The sequence below is a fragment of the Schistocerca cancellata genome, chromosome 3 (assembly GCF_023864275.1).
Source record: "Schistocerca cancellata isolate TAMUIC-IGC-003103 chromosome 3, iqSchCanc2.1, whole genome shotgun sequence".
Lineage (NCBI taxonomy): Eukaryota > Metazoa > Arthropoda > Insecta > Orthoptera > Acrididae > Schistocerca > Schistocerca cancellata.
In genome coordinates, this window is record NC_064628.1 from 658,538,436 (window position 1) to 658,557,493 (window position 19,058).

The window sequence follows — 19,058 nt, forward strand, 5'->3', positions numbered from 1 at the left end:
AGGCCGTTGTGATCCGGCGTTGCGCATTACCCTCCTGAACCCACCGATTCCATATTCTGCTAACAGTCATTGGATCTCGACCAACGCGAGCAGCAATGTCGCGATACGATAAACCGGAATCGCGATAGGTTACAATCCGACCTTTACCAAAGTCGGAAACGAAATGGTACGCATTTCTCTTCCTTACACGAGGCATCACAACAACGTTTCACCAGGCAACGCGGGTCAACTGCTGTTTGTGTATGAGAAATCGGTTGGAAACTTTCCTCATGTCAGCACGTTGTAGGTGTTGCCACTGGCGACAACATAGTGTGAATGATCTGAAAAGCTAATCATTTACATATCACAGCATCTTCTTACTGTCCGTTAAATTTCGCATCTGTAACACGTCATCTTCGTGGTGTAGCAATTTTAATGGCCGGTAGTGTACTTCTCATTAAAACGAAACAGGCAATGTGTACCTCTTGCCCAACAACTTGTCAGCATTCATGTAGCTTTGTCAGCCAACAAACACATCAAATATCGACATATCTGAGACATTGCCGACATCGCAAAATACCTGATACACTTTTGTCTGCAGAACTCACTCACACACAAATATATATGTATCTTCCAATAATACACTCATACTCAGAAATTAAGTATAATGCTGATACACGGTGAAACAACGCTCTAGTGGGCGGTTAGCGGGTTTAAATCACCTCTAGGTATGACCATGCGGTGCATTTGACTTGCGGTCGTACCACCGTGGCGCTGGCAGCATTCCACATACGCAGAGGTGTGTTGGTGCTTGTCAGAGTACGGTGCAGCAAGTAAGTGTGCAGACGTTTTCAGACGTGCCAATGGTGACTGTGTGTTGAAAATGGCTCAAGGAACACATTTTGATGACGTTGTGAGGGGTAGAATACTAGAGCGACTGGAGGCTGGTCAAACACAGGAGGTCGTAGCACGGGCCTTCCGTGTGCCGCAAAGTGTGAACTCCAGATTATGGCAACGATTCCAGCAGACAGGAAGCGTGTTCAGACGATACAGTATGGGACGTCCACGGTATAGAACACCACAAGAAGACCGATATCTCATCATCAGTGCCCGCAGACGGCCACGGAGTACTGCAGGTGGCCTCGCTCGGAACCTTACCGCAGCCACTGGAACAGTTGTCTCCAGACAAACAGTCTACAGACGACTGAACAGACATGGTTTATTCTCCCAGAGACCTGCAAGGTGCATCCCACTGACCCCTGGTCACAGGAGAGCCCGTAAAGCCTGGTGTCAAGAACACAGTTCATCGTCATTGGACCAGTGGTCCCAGGTTATGTTTACAGACGAGTCCAGGTATAGTCGGAACAGCGATTCTCACGTGGTTTTCATCTGGCGTGAACCAGGAAGCAGATACCAACCCCTTAATGTCCTTGTAAGGGACCTGTATGGAGGTCGTGGTTTGATGGTATGGGTTGGGATTATGATTGGTGTACGTATACCCCAGCATATCTTTGACAGAGGTACCGTAACAGATCAGGTGTATCGGGACGTCATTTTGAATCAGTATGTCTGCCTTTTCAGGGGTGCAGTGGGTCTCACCTTCCTCTTGATGGATGATAACGCACGACCGCACCAGCCACGGTGGAGCAGTACCTTGAAACAGAAGCTATCAGGCGAAAGGAGTGGTCTGCCTGTTCTCCAGACCTAAACCCCATCGAGCACGTCTGGGGTGCTCTCGGTCGACGTATCGCTGCACGCCTTCAAACCCCTACGACACTTCAGGAGTTCGACAGGCACTAGTGCAAGAATAGGAGGCTATACCCCAGCAGCTGCTCTGCCTCCCGATCCAGAGTATGCCAACCCGTTGTGCGGACTGTTTACGTGTGCATGGTGACCATATCCCATACTGATATCGGAGTACATGGGTAGGAAACAGTGGCGTTTTGTAGCACATGTGTTTCGGGACGGTTTTCTCAACTTATCGCCAATACTGGGACTTACAGATCTGTGTCGTGTGTGTTCCCTATGTGCCTATGATACTAGCGCCAGTTTTTGTAGTGCCTCATTTTGTGGCACCATGTTGTGCAATTATCCTTAATTTATGAGCATGAGTGTAGCTCAGTATTCTACCGATCATTGGAAACAACCATTTGTGCACAACAGTTACATATCATGTTCACTGTACTCCACTTGGCAATGATTTGAGTTCGATATTGGTTCCCACTTGGTGCAAGACACAATTAACCCTCGAATTAAATGCCACAATGCTGTTCCCACGTATAAATCGTCTGTTTTATTACTATACAATTATACGAAACACACAGGGCTAAAATATTATGCTAAATTGGCAGGGTTACTGGTGGTACAAAAGCTCATCATTTCCTCGTGCTTCTGTCCCACTTCAACGTGGGGTAGGCCTTGTTCCTACAGATTTGGCGTTGTTAATGTCAGATGGTGGCCAGATGCCCTTCCTGTCACCACCCCATACCCCCAGGGACGGAATTTGTCCTCGCGACCGCTACGGTCGCAAGTTCGAATCCTGCCTCGGGTATGGATGTGTGTGATGTCCTTAGGTTAGTTAGGTTTAAGTAGTTCTACGTTCTAGGGGACTAATGACCTCAGAAGTTAAGTCCCATAGTGCTCAGAGCCATTTGAACCATTTGAACCGAATTTGTGTACCCCAGCTGTCTGTGTCTAATGTGAGCCATATAATAATGCGAAGATGTTCAGATGTCTGCGAGTCGTGTAACTGAGGCGGGACGTGGGGACCAACCCGGTATTCACCTAGTGGGATGTAGAAAACCGCCATAAAGCCACATCCAGGCTGGCCCGCACGTCGGCTCTCGTCGGTAATCGGTCAGGCGGATTCGATACGGGGCCAGTGCGCCTACCTGAGTCCAGGATGCAGCGCATTAGCACTCTCGGCTAACGTCGCAGGTCGCTGGTGGTACAAAGGCTAACTTATAAAAACATAATTGACGTTATTTACTGGTTACTACAGCATTGTTACTGCCTTATGTTATGTCCCATTGGTGCTACAAAAACGAATTTTCAGGAAGGCCGCGACATTTACCGTTTGGAAAATTAAAATGGTATCTCCTTTCCTTTTCATACTCAACTACTAAGTAATAACAAGGTGTATAGCATGTTTATCGAACAAGATCACGATTTCCAACACCGAAGCTTGCTAAAAATGATGTGCTTTTCAGAGATCTATAATGCAGTGAACCACTGAAGTTGTATATTTTTTTTAATTCGCAAGTATAATTAAAAAAAGTGTCAAATTAGATACAGTATGTGATCAAAAGAATCCGGACACCTGGCTGAAAATGACTTACAAGTTCGTGGCCCTCTCCATCGATAATGCTGGAATTCGGTATGGTGTTGGCCCACTCTTAGCCCTGATGACAGCTTCCACTCTCGCAGGCACACGTTCAGTCAGGTGCTGGAAGGTTTCTTGGGGATTGGCAGCCATTCTTCATGGAGTGCTACACTGAGGAGAGGTATCGATGTCGGTCGGTGAGGCCTGGTACGAAGTCGGCGTTCAGAAACATCCCAAAGGTGTTATATAAGATTCACGTGAGGTCTCTGTGCAGGCCAGTCCATTACAGGGATGTTACTGTCGTGTGACCACTCCGCCACAGACCGTGCATTACGAACAGGTGCACGATCATGTCGAAAGATGCAATCGCCATCCCCGAATTACTCTTCAACAGTGGGAAGCAAGAAGATGCTTAAAAAATCAGTGTAGGCCTGTGCTGTGGTAGTGCCACGCAAAACAACGAGGGGTGCAAGCCCCATCCACGAAAAACACGACCACACCGTAACACCACCGCCTTTGAATTTTACTGTTGGCACTACACACGCTGGCAGATGTTCACCGGGCTTTCGCTATACCCACACCCTGGCATCGAATCGCCACATTGTGTACCGTGATTCGTCACTCCACACAACGTTTTTCCACTGTTCAATCGTCCAACTTTTACGCTACTAACACCGAGCGAGGCGTCGTGTGGCATTTACCGGCGTGATGTGTGGCTTATGAGGAGCCGTTCGACCATGAAATTTCAACTTTTTTCACCTCCCGCCTAACTCTCATAGTACTTTCAGTTGATCTGATGCAGTCTAGAATTCCTTTGCGATGGTCTGAAAAGAAGTCTGCCTATTACACATTACGACCCTTTTCAACTGTCGGCGGTCTTTGTCAGTCAACAGACGATATCGGCCTGAACGGTTTTGTGCTGTACGTGCCCTTTCACATTTCCACTTCACCGTCACATCGGAAACAGTGGACCTAGGGATGATTAAGAGTGTGGAAATCTCGCGCACAGACGTATGACACAAGTGACCCCCAATTACCTGACCACTTTCGAAATCCGTGAGTTCCACAGAGCACCCCATTCTGCTCTCTCACGATCTCTAATGACTACTGAGTTCGCTGATATGGAGTACCTGGCAGTATGTGGCAGCACAATGCACCTAACATGGAAAACATATGTTTTTGGGGGTGTCCCGATATTTTTGATCACATAGTATATGTTAGCTCCGTAGACACTTGGATCTTCTGTTTACTTCTGTCAAAGGCAACGATGGACAGGCTTCGACACAGAGGAATGTCGGTCTTTTCACTAAAATAAAATAGCAGTATAAATAGTCTGTACTATTCATCAAAATAAATCAAATTATTTCTTGTATAACAGTAAAAAAACACGCGTGGCTCACTTATTGTCACTACTGACCCAACTTACATGTTTAGGTGCATTTGTCGATGACAGTAGTTCCATCTTTGTACCCCATCTGGTTCAGTGGACAATGACCCCCAAATTAAATATCACAGTGTTATTTTCGACATCTAAATTGTCTGTATTATTGTTCCATACAAGTGCAAAACACTCTTGGTTTGCTTGCTGTTACTGTTGATCTAATTTTCAGGATATGGTATACTTGGCGAGGGCCGACTTACGCTGCCATATTGTGGGAACTAAATGTCATTTCGATGACATAACATACTGAACAGTCGCTTTGCCGACATTATTTAACACACATTTCTATAAGTAAGAAGCGAGTGTTTCCAAGCTTTCTGCCATCCACTCTTCCTTCCCAGCAATTGTTTTCGCCCATTGCTTCACGTTTTCTGTCTTCGACTTCTTCCGTTTTCAGTTTTCCTTTTACGTACACATAATACACTCCTGGAAATTGAAATAAGAACACCGTGAATTCATTGTCCCAGGAAGGGGAAACTTTATTGACACATTCCTGGGGTCAGATACATCACATGATCACACTGACAGAACCACAGGCTCATAGACACAGGCAACAGAGCATGCACAATGTCGGCACTAGTACAGTGTATATCCACCTTTCGCAGCAATGCAGGCTGCTATTATCCCATGGAGACGATCGTAGAGATGCTGGATGTAGTCCTGTGGAACGGCTTGCCATGCCATTTCCACCTGGCGCCTCAGTTGGACCAGCGTTCGTGCTGGACGTGCAGACCGCGTGAGACGACGCTTCATCCAGTCCCAAACATGCTCAATGGGGGACAGATCCGGAGATGTTGCTGGCCAGGGTAGTTGACTTACACCTTCTAGAGCACGTTGGGTGGCACGGGATACATGCGGACGTGCATTGTCCTGTTGGAACAGCAAGTTCCCTTGCCGGTCTAGGAATGGTAGAACGATGGGTTCGATGACGGTTTGGATGTACCGTGCACTATTCAGTGTCCCCTCGACGATCACCAGTGGTGTACGGCCAGTGTAGGAGATCGCTCCCCACACCATGATGCCGGGTGTTGGCCCTGTGTGCCTCGGTCGTATGCAGTCCTGATTGTGGTGCTCACCTGCACGGCGCCAAACACGCATACGACCATCATTGGCACCAAGGCAGAAGCGACTCTCATCGCTGAAGACGACACGTCTCCATTCGTCCCTCCATTCACGCCTGTCGCGACACCACTGGAGGCGGGCTGCACGATGTTGGGGGGTGAGCGGAAGACGGCCTAACGGTGTGCGGGACCGTAGCCCAGCTTCATGGAGACGGTTGCGAATGGTCCTCGCCGATACCCCAGGAGCAACAGTGTCCCTAATTTGCTGGGAAGTGGCGGTGCGGTCCCCTACGACACTGCGTAGGATCCTACGGTCTTGGCGTGCATCCGTGCGTCGCTGCGGTCCGGTACCAGGTCGGCGGGCACGTGCACCTTCCGCCGACCACTGGCGACAACATCGATGTACTGTGGAGACCTCACGCCCCACGTGTTGAGCAATTCGGCGGTACGTCCACCCGGCCTCCCGCATGCCCACTATACGCCCTCGCTCAAAGTCCGTCAACTGCACATACGGTTCACGTCCACGCTGTCGCGGCATGCTACCAGTGTTAAAGACTGCGATGGAGCTCCGTATGCCACGGCAAACTGGCTGACACTGACGGCGGCGGTGCACAAATGCTGCGCAGCTAGCGCCATTCGACGGCCAACACCGCGTTTCCTGGTGTGTCTGCTGTGCCGTGCGTGTGATCATTGCTTGTACAGCCCTCTCGCAGTGTCCGGAGCAAGTGTCAATGTGTTCTTTTTTCCATTTCCAGGAGTGTACATTAAGTGCGCTGAAGGTGTAAGGAAATGGTTTAAGTCTGTTTGATACATTGCTTCTAGTTCTTAAGGCGTGCATAATATGACTGTTCTTGGGAGTCATTCCTACTTTGGCTACGTCTATACTTGATGAACGATGTCCTGGAAGAGAAAGCAAGACTTGACTCACAAGTGCATTTCTATCGACTCGGCGAAATATAACATGCATGGAGATTGTGCAAGTCTCTACTTGTGCGAGAAGAAAGAAATTTGGTACATTTGAAATTATGTCAATGCACATGCACAGACGTCAGCAATCTAGTACCAGAAGCTCACAATGTGTGTGCCATAACCTGATAGAGCGTGTCCCCTAATGGATAGTAATGTACACCAGTTTTCTTGTAGCTGACATGGTGTAGAACTCAGGTAGTATTCTAACACCTGAAGCTGACAGTGTATGTGGCATAATCTGACGAAGGGTGCTAGCTACTAGGGTTTAATTTATACTAGTTATCTAGCAGCTGACATAGTGCAGAACTCAAATGGTATTCTAGCATGGCAAGCTGTCAGCTACTTCTGTTAGAATATTATTTGAGTTCTGCACCATATCAGCTACTAGTTATTACACCAGTGCATATTCGACTTTTAAATATTTGAAATGCACAACCCATACAAATATGTTCAAGAATACTATTATGATTACAACACGCTTTTTCAGAGTACTGTGCCCCTCCCTCATCACACATAGCTGGTGAGGAGAAAGGGGTGGATGTGTATCGCATGGGACTGTGCCTGTGCTTTGCAAAGCATATTAAGCTCATTGATGATATCCTTGAATGGGTTTGTGTGAGTTCTGTTTCTAAAAGTAGAATTTGTACTGGAAGAATAGCTAATAATTGACATAGTGCAGAACTTACTGGTTCCTTTAAAATGCTGTTTTACTTTGGTACAAAGATGGAAATGTTGTCATCGATTAATGCACCTTAATTTGTAAGTTAGATCAGTAGTGCGCATAAGGTAGCCTCATGTGTTTTGCGGTGCACCATAAGAAATCTTTATGTATTAAATAATACAGAAACTTTTTAGTTCCCTTATGGTGCTATTTTTCTTTGGTACAAAAATCGATCTGGTTTCGTTGGTAAGTACACCTCAACCCCCAAGTTAGATCAGTAGTGCCGATAAGCTAACCATATGTCTTTTGTTCTGTTGTAGCATGAATCTTTGCGTAATTTGCTAAATATTGTGGACAATTCCATGTAAGCAGTGAAAACATTGTGACTGTCTAAGGGTTTATTGTTTTTTGCCCTAAGAAGCATACACAGATCGAATTTTGCTCATTGCCAAGTGTTCCTTAACCAGTGAGTTAATCAGTAATACCACATGTATTTTGTATTCCTGTAACAAATAACACGAACAATTAGAGATGGAAACAACATTGTGATACTTAATTTGAATGTCCATTGTGTGTTGCACCAGGTGGGGTACAAAGATCGACTCAACTTGTTGCCAAGTGTGCCCTAAACTTTAATCTAGATCAGTAGTGCCACAAGCAATTTAGACTCTTGTAGCACAATAATACAAATAATTTAAGCTTAGAAATACAATATTGTGTTTAATTGTAAGAACTATTGTGCCTTTTATCAAGTGGGGTATAAGTATCGACCTTTACACGTTGCCAACTGGAGTACAGGGAACAAGATGTGGTAAATGCTGACTGGATGTTTCGTTTTAATCGCTCGTAAAATACTGTGCTGTGATTAGGAGGTCAAAATATGTGTGTTTTTGTGACAAAGTTGTCACTGTCTCTCTTACTGTGTGTGTGTATGTGTGTTTCTGTGTATGTCTTTTGTACTGTGTTTATCACTATATCGATTAGGTTTTCTGAGTTGGCTTGTGCCTAGCTGTCAGTGAGTGTAGTTATCTCTCGCTGGATAGCGAGTGTTCATCATGAGCGCAGGCAGTGCACTTAGAGGACAGTCACTCTCATAGCAGCCACAAAGAAGGAAGTGGTTGTGCTTGGCAGTCTGCCCACGAGTTGAGACCAGGTTGGTAGTACTCGGCCTACCAAGGGAACGAAGTTGTGCATAGCAGTCTGCTGGTAAGTGGAAAGCGGGTTTGTAGCTGCTTGGCTGTTTGTATGCTTGGAGTCATTATGGACCTGTTAGAGAAAGTGAGTAGAGCTTTGAGGGAGGTGTTATGCTCAATGGTTGGCCTGTGAGTTGAGAGTGAGTTATTTATGTGGCTGCTTCCTTACATGGAATTATTGTGAGTCTGTTAGTTCAGAAGTTTCGACATGTGGTAATTTTTGGCTGATGAATTTCTTGATTGTATGGCTAAGTTTGTTCTATATCTGATACACGCAATTATATTGTGGCCATGATGTGTGTGTACATGTGGCGATGAATCTTCAGTCTGAACAGGAACTCCAATCTTTTTAGAGACAATACCGCAAGTAGTTAAGACCTAGTCAGTGGATCAATATAGTGCTTAATATAATAATGTATTCTGTACACCGAGGTCTCCCACAATTTTTATGAGTGTTTTATAATCCTATGCTCCTTATGCAAATACAGGTTCTAAGTGGACAGCTGTCTTACAAGAAACTGTCTGTCACAAGTATGTTGATAATTTATGTTACTAATTTGGTTTATTCAAGAGGATTCACGTTGTTTTACACTCCTGGAAATGGAAAAAAGAACACATTGACACCGGTGTGTCAGACCCACCATACTTGCTCCGGACACTGCGAGAGGGCTGTACAAGCAATGATCACACGCACGGCACAGCGGACACACCAGGAACCGCGGTGTTGGCCGTCGAATGGCGCTAGCTGCGCAGCATTTGTGCACCGCCGCCGTCAGTGTCAGCCAGTTTGCCGTGGCATACGGAGCTCCATCGCAGTCTTTAACACTGGTAGCATGCCGCGACAGCGTGGACGTGAACCGTATGTGCAGTTGACGGACTTTGAGCGAGGGCGTATAGTGGGCATGCGGGAGGCCGGGTGGACGTACCGCCGAATTGCTCATCACGTGGGGCGTGAGGTCTCCACAGTACATCGATGTTGTCGCCAGTGGTCGGCGGAAGGTGCACGTGCCCGTCGACCTGGGACCGGACCGCAGCGACGCACGGATGCACGCCAAGACCGTAGGATCCTACGCAGTGCCGTAGGGGACCGCACCGCCACTTCCCAGCAAATTAGGGACACTGTTGCTCATGAGGTATCGGCGAGGACCATTCGCAACCGTCTCCATGAAGCTGGGCTACGGTCCCGCACACCGTTAGGCCGTCTTCCGCTCACGCCCCAACATCGTGCAGCCCGCCTCCAGTGGTGTCGCGACAGGCGTGAATGGAGGGACGAATGGAGACGTGTCGTCTTCAGCGATGAGAGTCGCTTCTGCCTTGGTGCCAATGATGGTTGTATGCGTGTTTGGCGCAGTGCAGGTGAGCGCCACAATCAGGACTGCATACGACCGAGGCACACAGGGCCAACACCCGGCATCATGGTGTGGGGAGCATCTCCTACACTGGCCGTGCACCACTGGTGATCGTCGAGGGGACACTGAATAGTGCATGGTACATCCAAACCGTCATCGAACCCATCGTTCTACCATTCCTAGACCGGCAAGGGAACTTGCTGTTCCAACAGGACAATGCACGTCCGCATGTATCCCGTGTCACCCAACGTGCTCTAGAAGGTGTAAGTCAACTACCCTGGCCAGCAAGATCTCCGGATCTGTCTCCCATTGAGCATGTTTGGGACTGGATGAAGCGTCGTCTCACGCGGTCTGCACGTCCAGCACGAACGTTGGTCCAACTGAGGCGCCAGGTGGAAATGGCATGGCAAGCCGTTCCACAGGACTACATCCAGCATCTCTACGATCGTCTCCATGGGAGAATAGCAGCCTGCATTGCTGCGAAAGGTGGATATACACTGTACTAATGCCGACATTGTGCATTCTCTGTTGCCTGTGTCTATGTGCCTGTGGTTCTGTCAGTGTGATCATGTGATGTATCTGACCCCAGGAATGTGTCAATAAAGTTTCCCCTTCCAGGGACAATGAATTCACGGTGTTCTTATTTCAATTTCCAGGAGTGTATGTTTGTTCTAGGTTACAACTATGTTGATAAATTGAGTTAGTAATTAGTTATCTTCACAGGGATCCACAATACATTGTGGATATTTTGCAGTCTTACAGAGCCTGAATAGGGTAATGTGTTCAGCGACTGCGGGGCTTGTTAGATTTTTTATGTTAGAAGTAATGTGTCTGTGTACTGGACAGTTGCATCTGTGATAACTTCTCTTGCTTATAGAAGGCACAGCTGTCTCCGTTGCTAATGCTAAGCTTTTTCAGGTTACTTGTTGTGTGATTTCTTGTGCCCTGCATTTGCGGACAGACTGAGGCTCCAGTACCTTCGAATAGCATGCTCGTTATGAAAGTGCTCCTATAAGCAGAACGTTCTATTTGTCGTTGATAACAAGTGTCTTTATTCATTTGAGTGATCTTACGAAAACTACAGTCTGCTTTAAACGAGTATCTAAGCAACTTGATGCTCTTCTCATAACACCATTCTACAGTGTACTTGGTAAACTCAACTACTACGCAAATATTTGCTCAACTACAGAAATTCTTTAAACTACCTATTAAAGCTTACAATGCCATTTCGTTTCATAAAATCGAGTTAGCATCACACACAAACTTAATGACGCTGTATCTTACCTCACCAGACGTCAAGATTTAGTAAAAGCTACGTCTTTGCCAGTCTAATAGTGTATGTCTGAGACTTTATCTACAGCAAATCTAAGATATAAACGTCTTTGTCTAGATCAGTTCCCAACAGCAACTAAGCCCTCTTCAGACTAAAGACCACAATAAGAACAACATCCTGTGTTTTCAGGGCATACTTCACTATCCACGAATTTCCAAAAATTCTGTTCTGATCTGCCCATCAGGTCTCCTGATATTTCAGTGTACTGAACCATTCATGAATTGTTAGGAATATAATCATTATGTGGGTTACCCTTTACGTAACGACGGGCGAGAGCATGTGTCTTCCTTGTGATATGCTGCTAATTTTAGTTCAAAATAGATCTCATGGAAGTCTGGAACGTACGTGTCACTACTGCTTCGTTCATTTACAGCCTGTTACGGGAAATATAAACGAGTGTTTCTTATAATAGTGCAAAATGCTTAAAACTCACTTTTTTTCCAGACACCATCATTCTCATTAGACACAGCTGACTGGCAACTCGCGAAATTAGAACGAAAGATTGCTTTCTTATACTGCACGGCATACCGCAGACACGTAGACCGGTAACGCTAAGTGATTTAACGTACGAGATTCGGTCTGCAGTGCGCCTTCGTGTGAACATAGATGTTACAACTCATACTATTTTTTTCGTCGGCAAAATACGGGAAACTGTCAGATACTTCAGCTTATTGTTCCTTCATCGAAATTTTGCCACAGCGCTTTTAATGAAGGTGTCATTAAGCAAGAATGAAATCCTTTATTGTACATAAAAATTCATAAACGCTGAAGTTCGGTAATAGCTATCTGTAACAGTTATCTTGCTGCTGCTCTGCATCACGCTTGATTTGGACGTGTATTACTATTTATACGTGTAACCCGACATCATCTTGCTGATAAATTTTCTTTCCGTCGAGATGAAAACTGAAACCCGCAAGTAGAGGCTTGTGGATGCAGATGTACGCTCCTTTCTTACGACACGCAAACCACCAGTGGCATCTTGTTTCGCCGTGCCTTGTTTCGCCAACAAAAGAACACGAGTTTCTTCGCCATAACCAAGAATGAAGTGTCAGGTGCAAAAGAACGCAAAGTGACAGTTACACGATTCCTGGCAGCGATAGAGGTACCGGGTAATAACTCCAGCGCCTCAGCTGCTGCTGAAACACAAAACACGATATGGAAACATACCTCTTGCGCTTCCCCTTCGCTCCTCTCCTAAACACGTGTTGCAGTCGACAAAACGAATAGAAGGAGAGACGCGGAAAAGGCGCAAGCGCCGTGCAGTCAGGGGCAGGCCATTCGCGCAAGAACTCTTCAGCAGGCAAGTGGTTTATTTCAGCACCAGAATGTCCACAGATGTAACGAAGCCGCCGCGGGATAGCGAAGGTGAGCCGTTGTTTACATTATGTTCAGATCGCAAATTTTTGCTTCCTTCTTTGTTCCTTTGTTTGTTTTGTCCGTTTAATCAGTGCTTTTTAGTTCGTTAATCAGCCTGACTCAATGTTTATGCCCTCTCATCAGTTCAGACGTTTCTCATGGAAGTACCGTCGTTTTCTCACGTTCTTCTGATCATGTAGTGGTAGCTTTCTTTTTAAGTTTCGCCGTGAATCTGTGCACTTTTACCAGTGTATCAAAAGCTACAAGATTTCTCATGTCTTTCGTGGTATTCATTTCTTGTAAGGCTTCCTTCAGTTTTCTAACAAGTTACTCAGACCTTGTTTCGACTGATAATGTCGCAAGGCTATGATGAGTCTGTTGATGCCCATTCTGTAAATACGTCCACAGAGTGCTGAAGGTCTCTCAACAGTGTGACACTTGTTTGTTAGGGTGTAGAATCATACAAAAATGATATGGCGGGCAGGGTGGAAAGCGATCTGCGGCTGTCTGCTGATGATGGTGTGGCATATTGGAAGATATTATCGTTCATCTACATGTACATCTACATGGTTACTCTGCAATTCTCACTTAAGTGCCTGGCAGAGGGTTCATCGAACCATTTTCATACTATTACTCTACCATTCCACTCTCGAATGGCGCGTGGGAAAAAGGAACACAAATATCTTTTCGTTCGAGCTCTCATTTCTCTTACTTTATTATGATGATCATTTCTCCCTACGTAGGTGGGTGTCAACAAAATATTTTCGCGTTCGGAAGAGAAAGTTGGTGATTGAAATATCGTAAATAGATCTCGCCGCAAAGAAAACCGCCTTTGTTTCAGTGACTGCCACCCCAACTCGCGTATCGTATCAGTGACTGTAGGAAGATGTAAGATGACTTAGAAAAAATTCTACTCGATGTGATGAATGACAACTAAACCTCAATGCAGAAAAATGTAAATTAATGCAAATGAGTAGCAAAACCAGACATGTAATGTTAGAATACATTAGTAATGCGCTGCGTGACACAATCACTTCCTTTAAATATCTGGGCGTAACGTTGCGAAAAAATATGAAATGGAACGAGCATGCGGGATTGTAGTAGAGAGAGTGATTAGTCGACTTCGGTTTATTGGGGGAATTTTAGGAAATGTAGGACATTAGTGCGACCTATTCTGGAGTACTGCTTGAGTGTTGGAGATCCGAACCAGCTCTGATTAGAGGAAGACATCGAAGCAATTCAGACGCTGGCTGCTAGATTTGTTACCGATAGATTCGAATAAGACTTAAGCTTTACGGAGACGCTTCGGAAATTCAAATGGAAATCCCTGGAGGGAAGGCGACGTTGTTTTGAGGAACGCCATTAAGAAAATTTAAGAACCAGCTTCTGAAGCTGACTGCAGAATGACTTTTACTGCCGTCAACGTACACTTCGCGCAAGGACGTCGAGAATACGATGAATGAAGGCTCATACGGAGGCATACAGATAGTCATTTTCCTTTTCGCTCTGTGTGAGGGTGAAGCAGGAAAGGAAATGACTGGTAGCGGTACAGGGTACCCTCCCTCCCCCCCCCCCCTCCCCCCCTGCGCCGAGCACCGTAAGGTGGCTTGCGGAATATGTATAGATGTAGATGTATTCTCCTCTCCATTCAAATTCATTTTTTGTGTGTGGAACCAGATATTTTATGTTTTACTAATAATTGCCCCCCCCTCTTTCTTTTTTCTGCAACGTTATGGTGTCCACAAATACAATATATATTTATTATGCATACAGATGTTAAGCAAATCAACTGGCTTTTAGAGTCACTATTTTGACATGTGTGATACTTTTTTTTTATTCATTAATTTATTTTGTAATATGGCAGTTCTTCCTGTGTTGGCTTACGGTCCGCTTATTAGCAGCATGACGTTGCAAAACTTTTGGCGGAGGGTGCCTGTGAAATTGTTTCATATTCCACTTGTAATTAAATTTTTTTGCGGTATAGACGATGATTACACACATAGTGGGTCTTTTCCTTAGAAATCTGCAGGTCTGCCTTGGGCGCTAACTTGCGTAGTTTTTCTGTGAGAGGCGATGCATTTGACACCGAATTCGTATCAGATTCATCTCTTTTTAGTCTTTTCACCCATTATTCCCGTTGTCGTACTCCTGTACAAGTTTCTTTGGTGTCAGTAATTTCAACATGGTGTTTCACTTTTGGTACTGTATACGAGAAAGTGTGACAGATCATTTTTATAGTGTTCAGTGTGAACGCAAAACTCTCCTGAAGTGCTAAAAACGAGCTATCTTTCTCACAGCTGAGAATGTATCCAAAGTTGTCAATTCACAATTGTAAATAGAACGGGCTCTGGCTACAATGATGGGTTTAAAATATCTGTAATGCATGATCGATTTCGACACTGGTAATACCTTCTTCAGGTGCACCATAAAGTGTACATATAATCAGTATTAGGTACTATTTTTCCAGAAAACACAGCTGGCTGTTATCAACGAACAGTATTGCTGTCAGCGACATACCGGTATCTTAGATCCATAGCTCAAAACACCTGGATTGGCCTAAATTATCCAACGCCTCAGTAATGTTTTAGATGGGATATATGTCAGTTACGTTCCGGTATCGTTAATCGCAGAAGAATATGTATTCCTTGATACTATCTGGTGATTTTTACGGTTCAATGACGACACTTGCCCTCCTTGGGCTAACACTACGTTCTGTTACAACTTTTGTCAGTTGCTGATTAATAAATTCCTCCATTAATAATTGCAGATGGGTCGGCACGTGGTATGGTATGTATGGTATGGGTTACTGTAGACTGGAGTATTATTGCCAGTAGTGCCATCGCTTGTCGATCACCCCCTTGCAAATGATTCACATTTTTAAACAACGCAGATGCACTAACGGTCTGTTGGTGACTCTGCTCATTTCATAACCTATCAATACATTCTTCATACAGAACATCTAAAGTGGCAATTATTAACTGCTTTGGTAGACTGACCTCGCCCACGCCACAATTATCCAGGCTAATAGGAAGTACAAACTCATCGCTTTTATATCGGTAATACACGCCGTGCTGTTGCGCTCAAAGCTATACATTTCATCCAATTCCTCATTACTCAAAAGTGGCTCTACAACACACAATGCCTTTTGTGGTAAATCGGTACCTACAGAAATCAAAACTAACTTTCCTGTATTGGGTGGTGCATTGTTACGGGAACCAGTTCTTAGTATACGTGTTCGTAGTTCAGTTAGCAACACCTTCACAATCAGTGCAACTTGCGTCATTGCCTCGCCTGTGGCTGTTCTTCCCTACGGAAAAAAGTTCCACCTAGCTCAATTATATACCGCAAAAGATCGATTTTAGCGCGATGTTTACCATGGAAGTTCAGTCCGAGAATTGCAGAATAACTTTCACCAATATTTGAGAACACTTACATGTGCTCACGAAAGCTCTTTAGACCCAGTGCTAAAGTCGAGCAGTATTGTTCCTAATGATTTCAGTTATTGTCACCTACGCCACCTAACCCGTAACGTTGAGATCTACATCTACATCTACATACATACTCCGCAATCCACCATACAGTGCGTGGTGGAGGGTACCTCGTACCACAACTAGCATCTTCTCTTCTTGTTCCACTCCCAAACAGAACGAGGGAAAAATGACTGGCTATATGCCTCTGTACGAGCCCTAATCTCTCTTATCTTTGTGGTCTTTCCACGAAATGTAAGTTGGCGGCAGTAAAACTGTACTGCAGTCAGCCTCAAATGCTGGTTCCCTAAATTTCCTCAGTAGCGATTCACGAAAAGAACGCCTCCTTTCCTCTACAGACTCCCACCCGAGTTCCTGAAGCATTTCCATAACACTCGCGTGATGATCAAACCTACCAGTAAAAAATCTAGCAGCCCGCCTCTGAATTTCTTCTATGTCCTCCCTCAATCTGACCTGATAGGGATTCCAAACGCTCGAGCAGTACTCAAGAATAGGTCGTATTAGTGTTTTATAAGCGGTCTCCTTTACAGATGAACAGCATCTTCCCAAAATTCTACCAATGAATCGAAGACGACTATCCGCCTTCCCCACAACTGACATTAAATGCTTGTCCCACTTCATATCGCTCTGCAATGTTACGCCCAAATATTTAATCGACGTGACTGTGTCAAGCGCTACACTACCAATGGAGTATTCAAACATAACAGGATTCTTTTTCCTATTCATCTGCATTAATTTACATTTATCTATATTTAGAGTTAGCTGCCATTCTTTACACCAATCACAAATCCTGTCCAAGTCATCTTGTATCCTCCTACAGTCACACAACGACGACACCTTCCCGTACACCACAGCATCATCAGCAAACAGCCGCACATTGCTATCCTCCATATCCAAAAGATCATTTATGTAGATAGAAAACAACAGCGGACCTACCACACTTCCCTGGGGCACTCCAGATGATACCCTCACCTCCGATGAACACTCACCATCGAGGACAACGTACTGGGTTCTATTACTTAAGAAGTCTTCGGGCCACTCACATACTTGGGAACTAATCTCATATGCTCGTACCTTAGTTAGGAGTCTGCAGTGGGGCACCGAGTCAAACGCTTTCCGGAAGTCAAGGACTATGGCATCCGTCTGATACCCTTCATCCATGGTTCGCAAGATATGTGAAAAAAGGGCGAATTGCGTTTCGCAGGAGCGATGCTTTCTAAAGCCGTGCTGTCTCAAGGAAATTCATTATATTCGAACTGATAATATGTTCGTGAATCCTGCAACAAACCGATGTTAAGGATATTGGTCTGTAATTTTGAGGATCCGTCCTTCTACCCTTCTTATATACAGGCGTCACCTGCGCTTTTTTCCAGTCGCTCGGGACTTTACGTTGGGCAAGAGATTCGCGATAAATGCAAGCTAAGTAAGGAGCCAATGTAGTAGAGTACTCTCTGTAAAACCGAATTTGAATCCCATCAGGACCTGGCAATTTATTTATTTTCAACCCATTCAGCTGCTTGACAACCCCATGGATGTCTATCACTATGTCCTCCATACGGGAATCCGTACGAGACTCAAACGGCGGTATGTTTGTACGATCCTCCTGCGTGAAAGATTTCTCAAATGCTAAATTTAAAATTTCAGCTTTCGTTTTCCTGTCTTCCGTTGCCAGGCCAGACTGATCAGTGAGTGACTGGATGGAAGCCTGCGACCCGCCTACCGATTTTACGTAAGACCAGAATTTCCTTCGGTTTTCAGCAAGATCTTTTACTAAGGTATGACGGTGGTAGTGGTTGAATGCTTCGCGCATCGCTCTTTTTACAGCAGCACGAATATCTACTAACTTTTGCCTGTCCTCATTCTCCCGATCTTTCTTGTACCGCGAGTGCAACTACCTTTGCTTCCTGAGAATTCTCCGAATTGCGCTGTTAAAGCACGGTGGGTCTTTTCCGTTCGTAACTCACTTTTTCGGCACATACTTGTCCAATGGGTGATTTACAATGTGTTTAAAATTTGTCCATAATTCTGCCACGTCCATCGTACTGGAAGTAAATGAAGTCGATTCATTTACTAAGTGGGATGCTAACAACTGTTTATCTGCTCTTTCTAGTAAGAATACTCTCCTAGCCTTCTTGACCGACTTTTTAACTTTTGAACCATAGTCGTAATGACAACATCATGATCACTAATCCCTGTCTCAACACTGACACCGTCGATGAGGTTTGGTCTGTTCGTGGCTACGAGATGTAAAATATTTCCATTACGCGTTGGCTGTCGATTTAGCTGCTCAAGACAGTTTTCGGATAATGTGTTCAAAAGAAATTCACACGACGGCTTGTCTGTACCACCTGCAATGAATCTATAGACATCCCGGTCTATACTAGGTGGGCTGAAGTAGCCTCCGACTAATATAGCATGATCCGGGTACTTCTACGATACAGAATGTAGACTCCCTTGGAATGATTCTAGAACTGCCACGGTGGAACCTGGTGGCCGGTAATAACACCCCACAATTAACTTTATTTCCCCTAGCCCTGTTAAACGTGAACAGATAACTTCACAATCACACCCTACTTCCACCTCAGTAGACACAATATTTTTGTCAACTGCAATGAAGACACCACCTCCTACGGTGTCTAATCTGTCTTTCCGATACACGTTCCAACCCTCACTAAATATTTCAGAACTTCCTATCTCAGGGTTCAGCCAGGTCTCAGTCCCGAGAATAATTTGCGCGCCACACGATTCCTGGAGGGCAGTAAATTCAGGAACTTTATTCCGAACACTCTGAAAATTTCCTGCTAATATCTTGATAGCTGAAGTGTCTTTACACTGAGCGCGTCCTGATTTCCCTGCCTGCACGTCGACTGGTGAGTGTTCGTTAGGACACCTCGCACTACTGCCTA

General features: G+C 45.1%; 1 protein-coding gene across 1 annotated transcript in view; it reads left to right on the forward strand.

The window, feature by feature from the left end:
- Positions 1 to 12,599: 12,599 nt before the first annotated feature.
- Positions 12,600 to 19,058, forward strand: part of LOC126175625 (sialin-like) — a 122,613-nt gene continuing 116,154 nt past the window's right edge. The window contains exon 1 of the mRNA XM_049922509.1: positions 12,600 to 12,673. Coding sequence (XP_049778466.1) covers positions 12,634 to 12,673 — 40 coding nt within the window. The 5' untranslated portion in view covers positions 12,600 to 12,633. The remainder of the gene's footprint in view (positions 12,674 to 19,058) is intronic.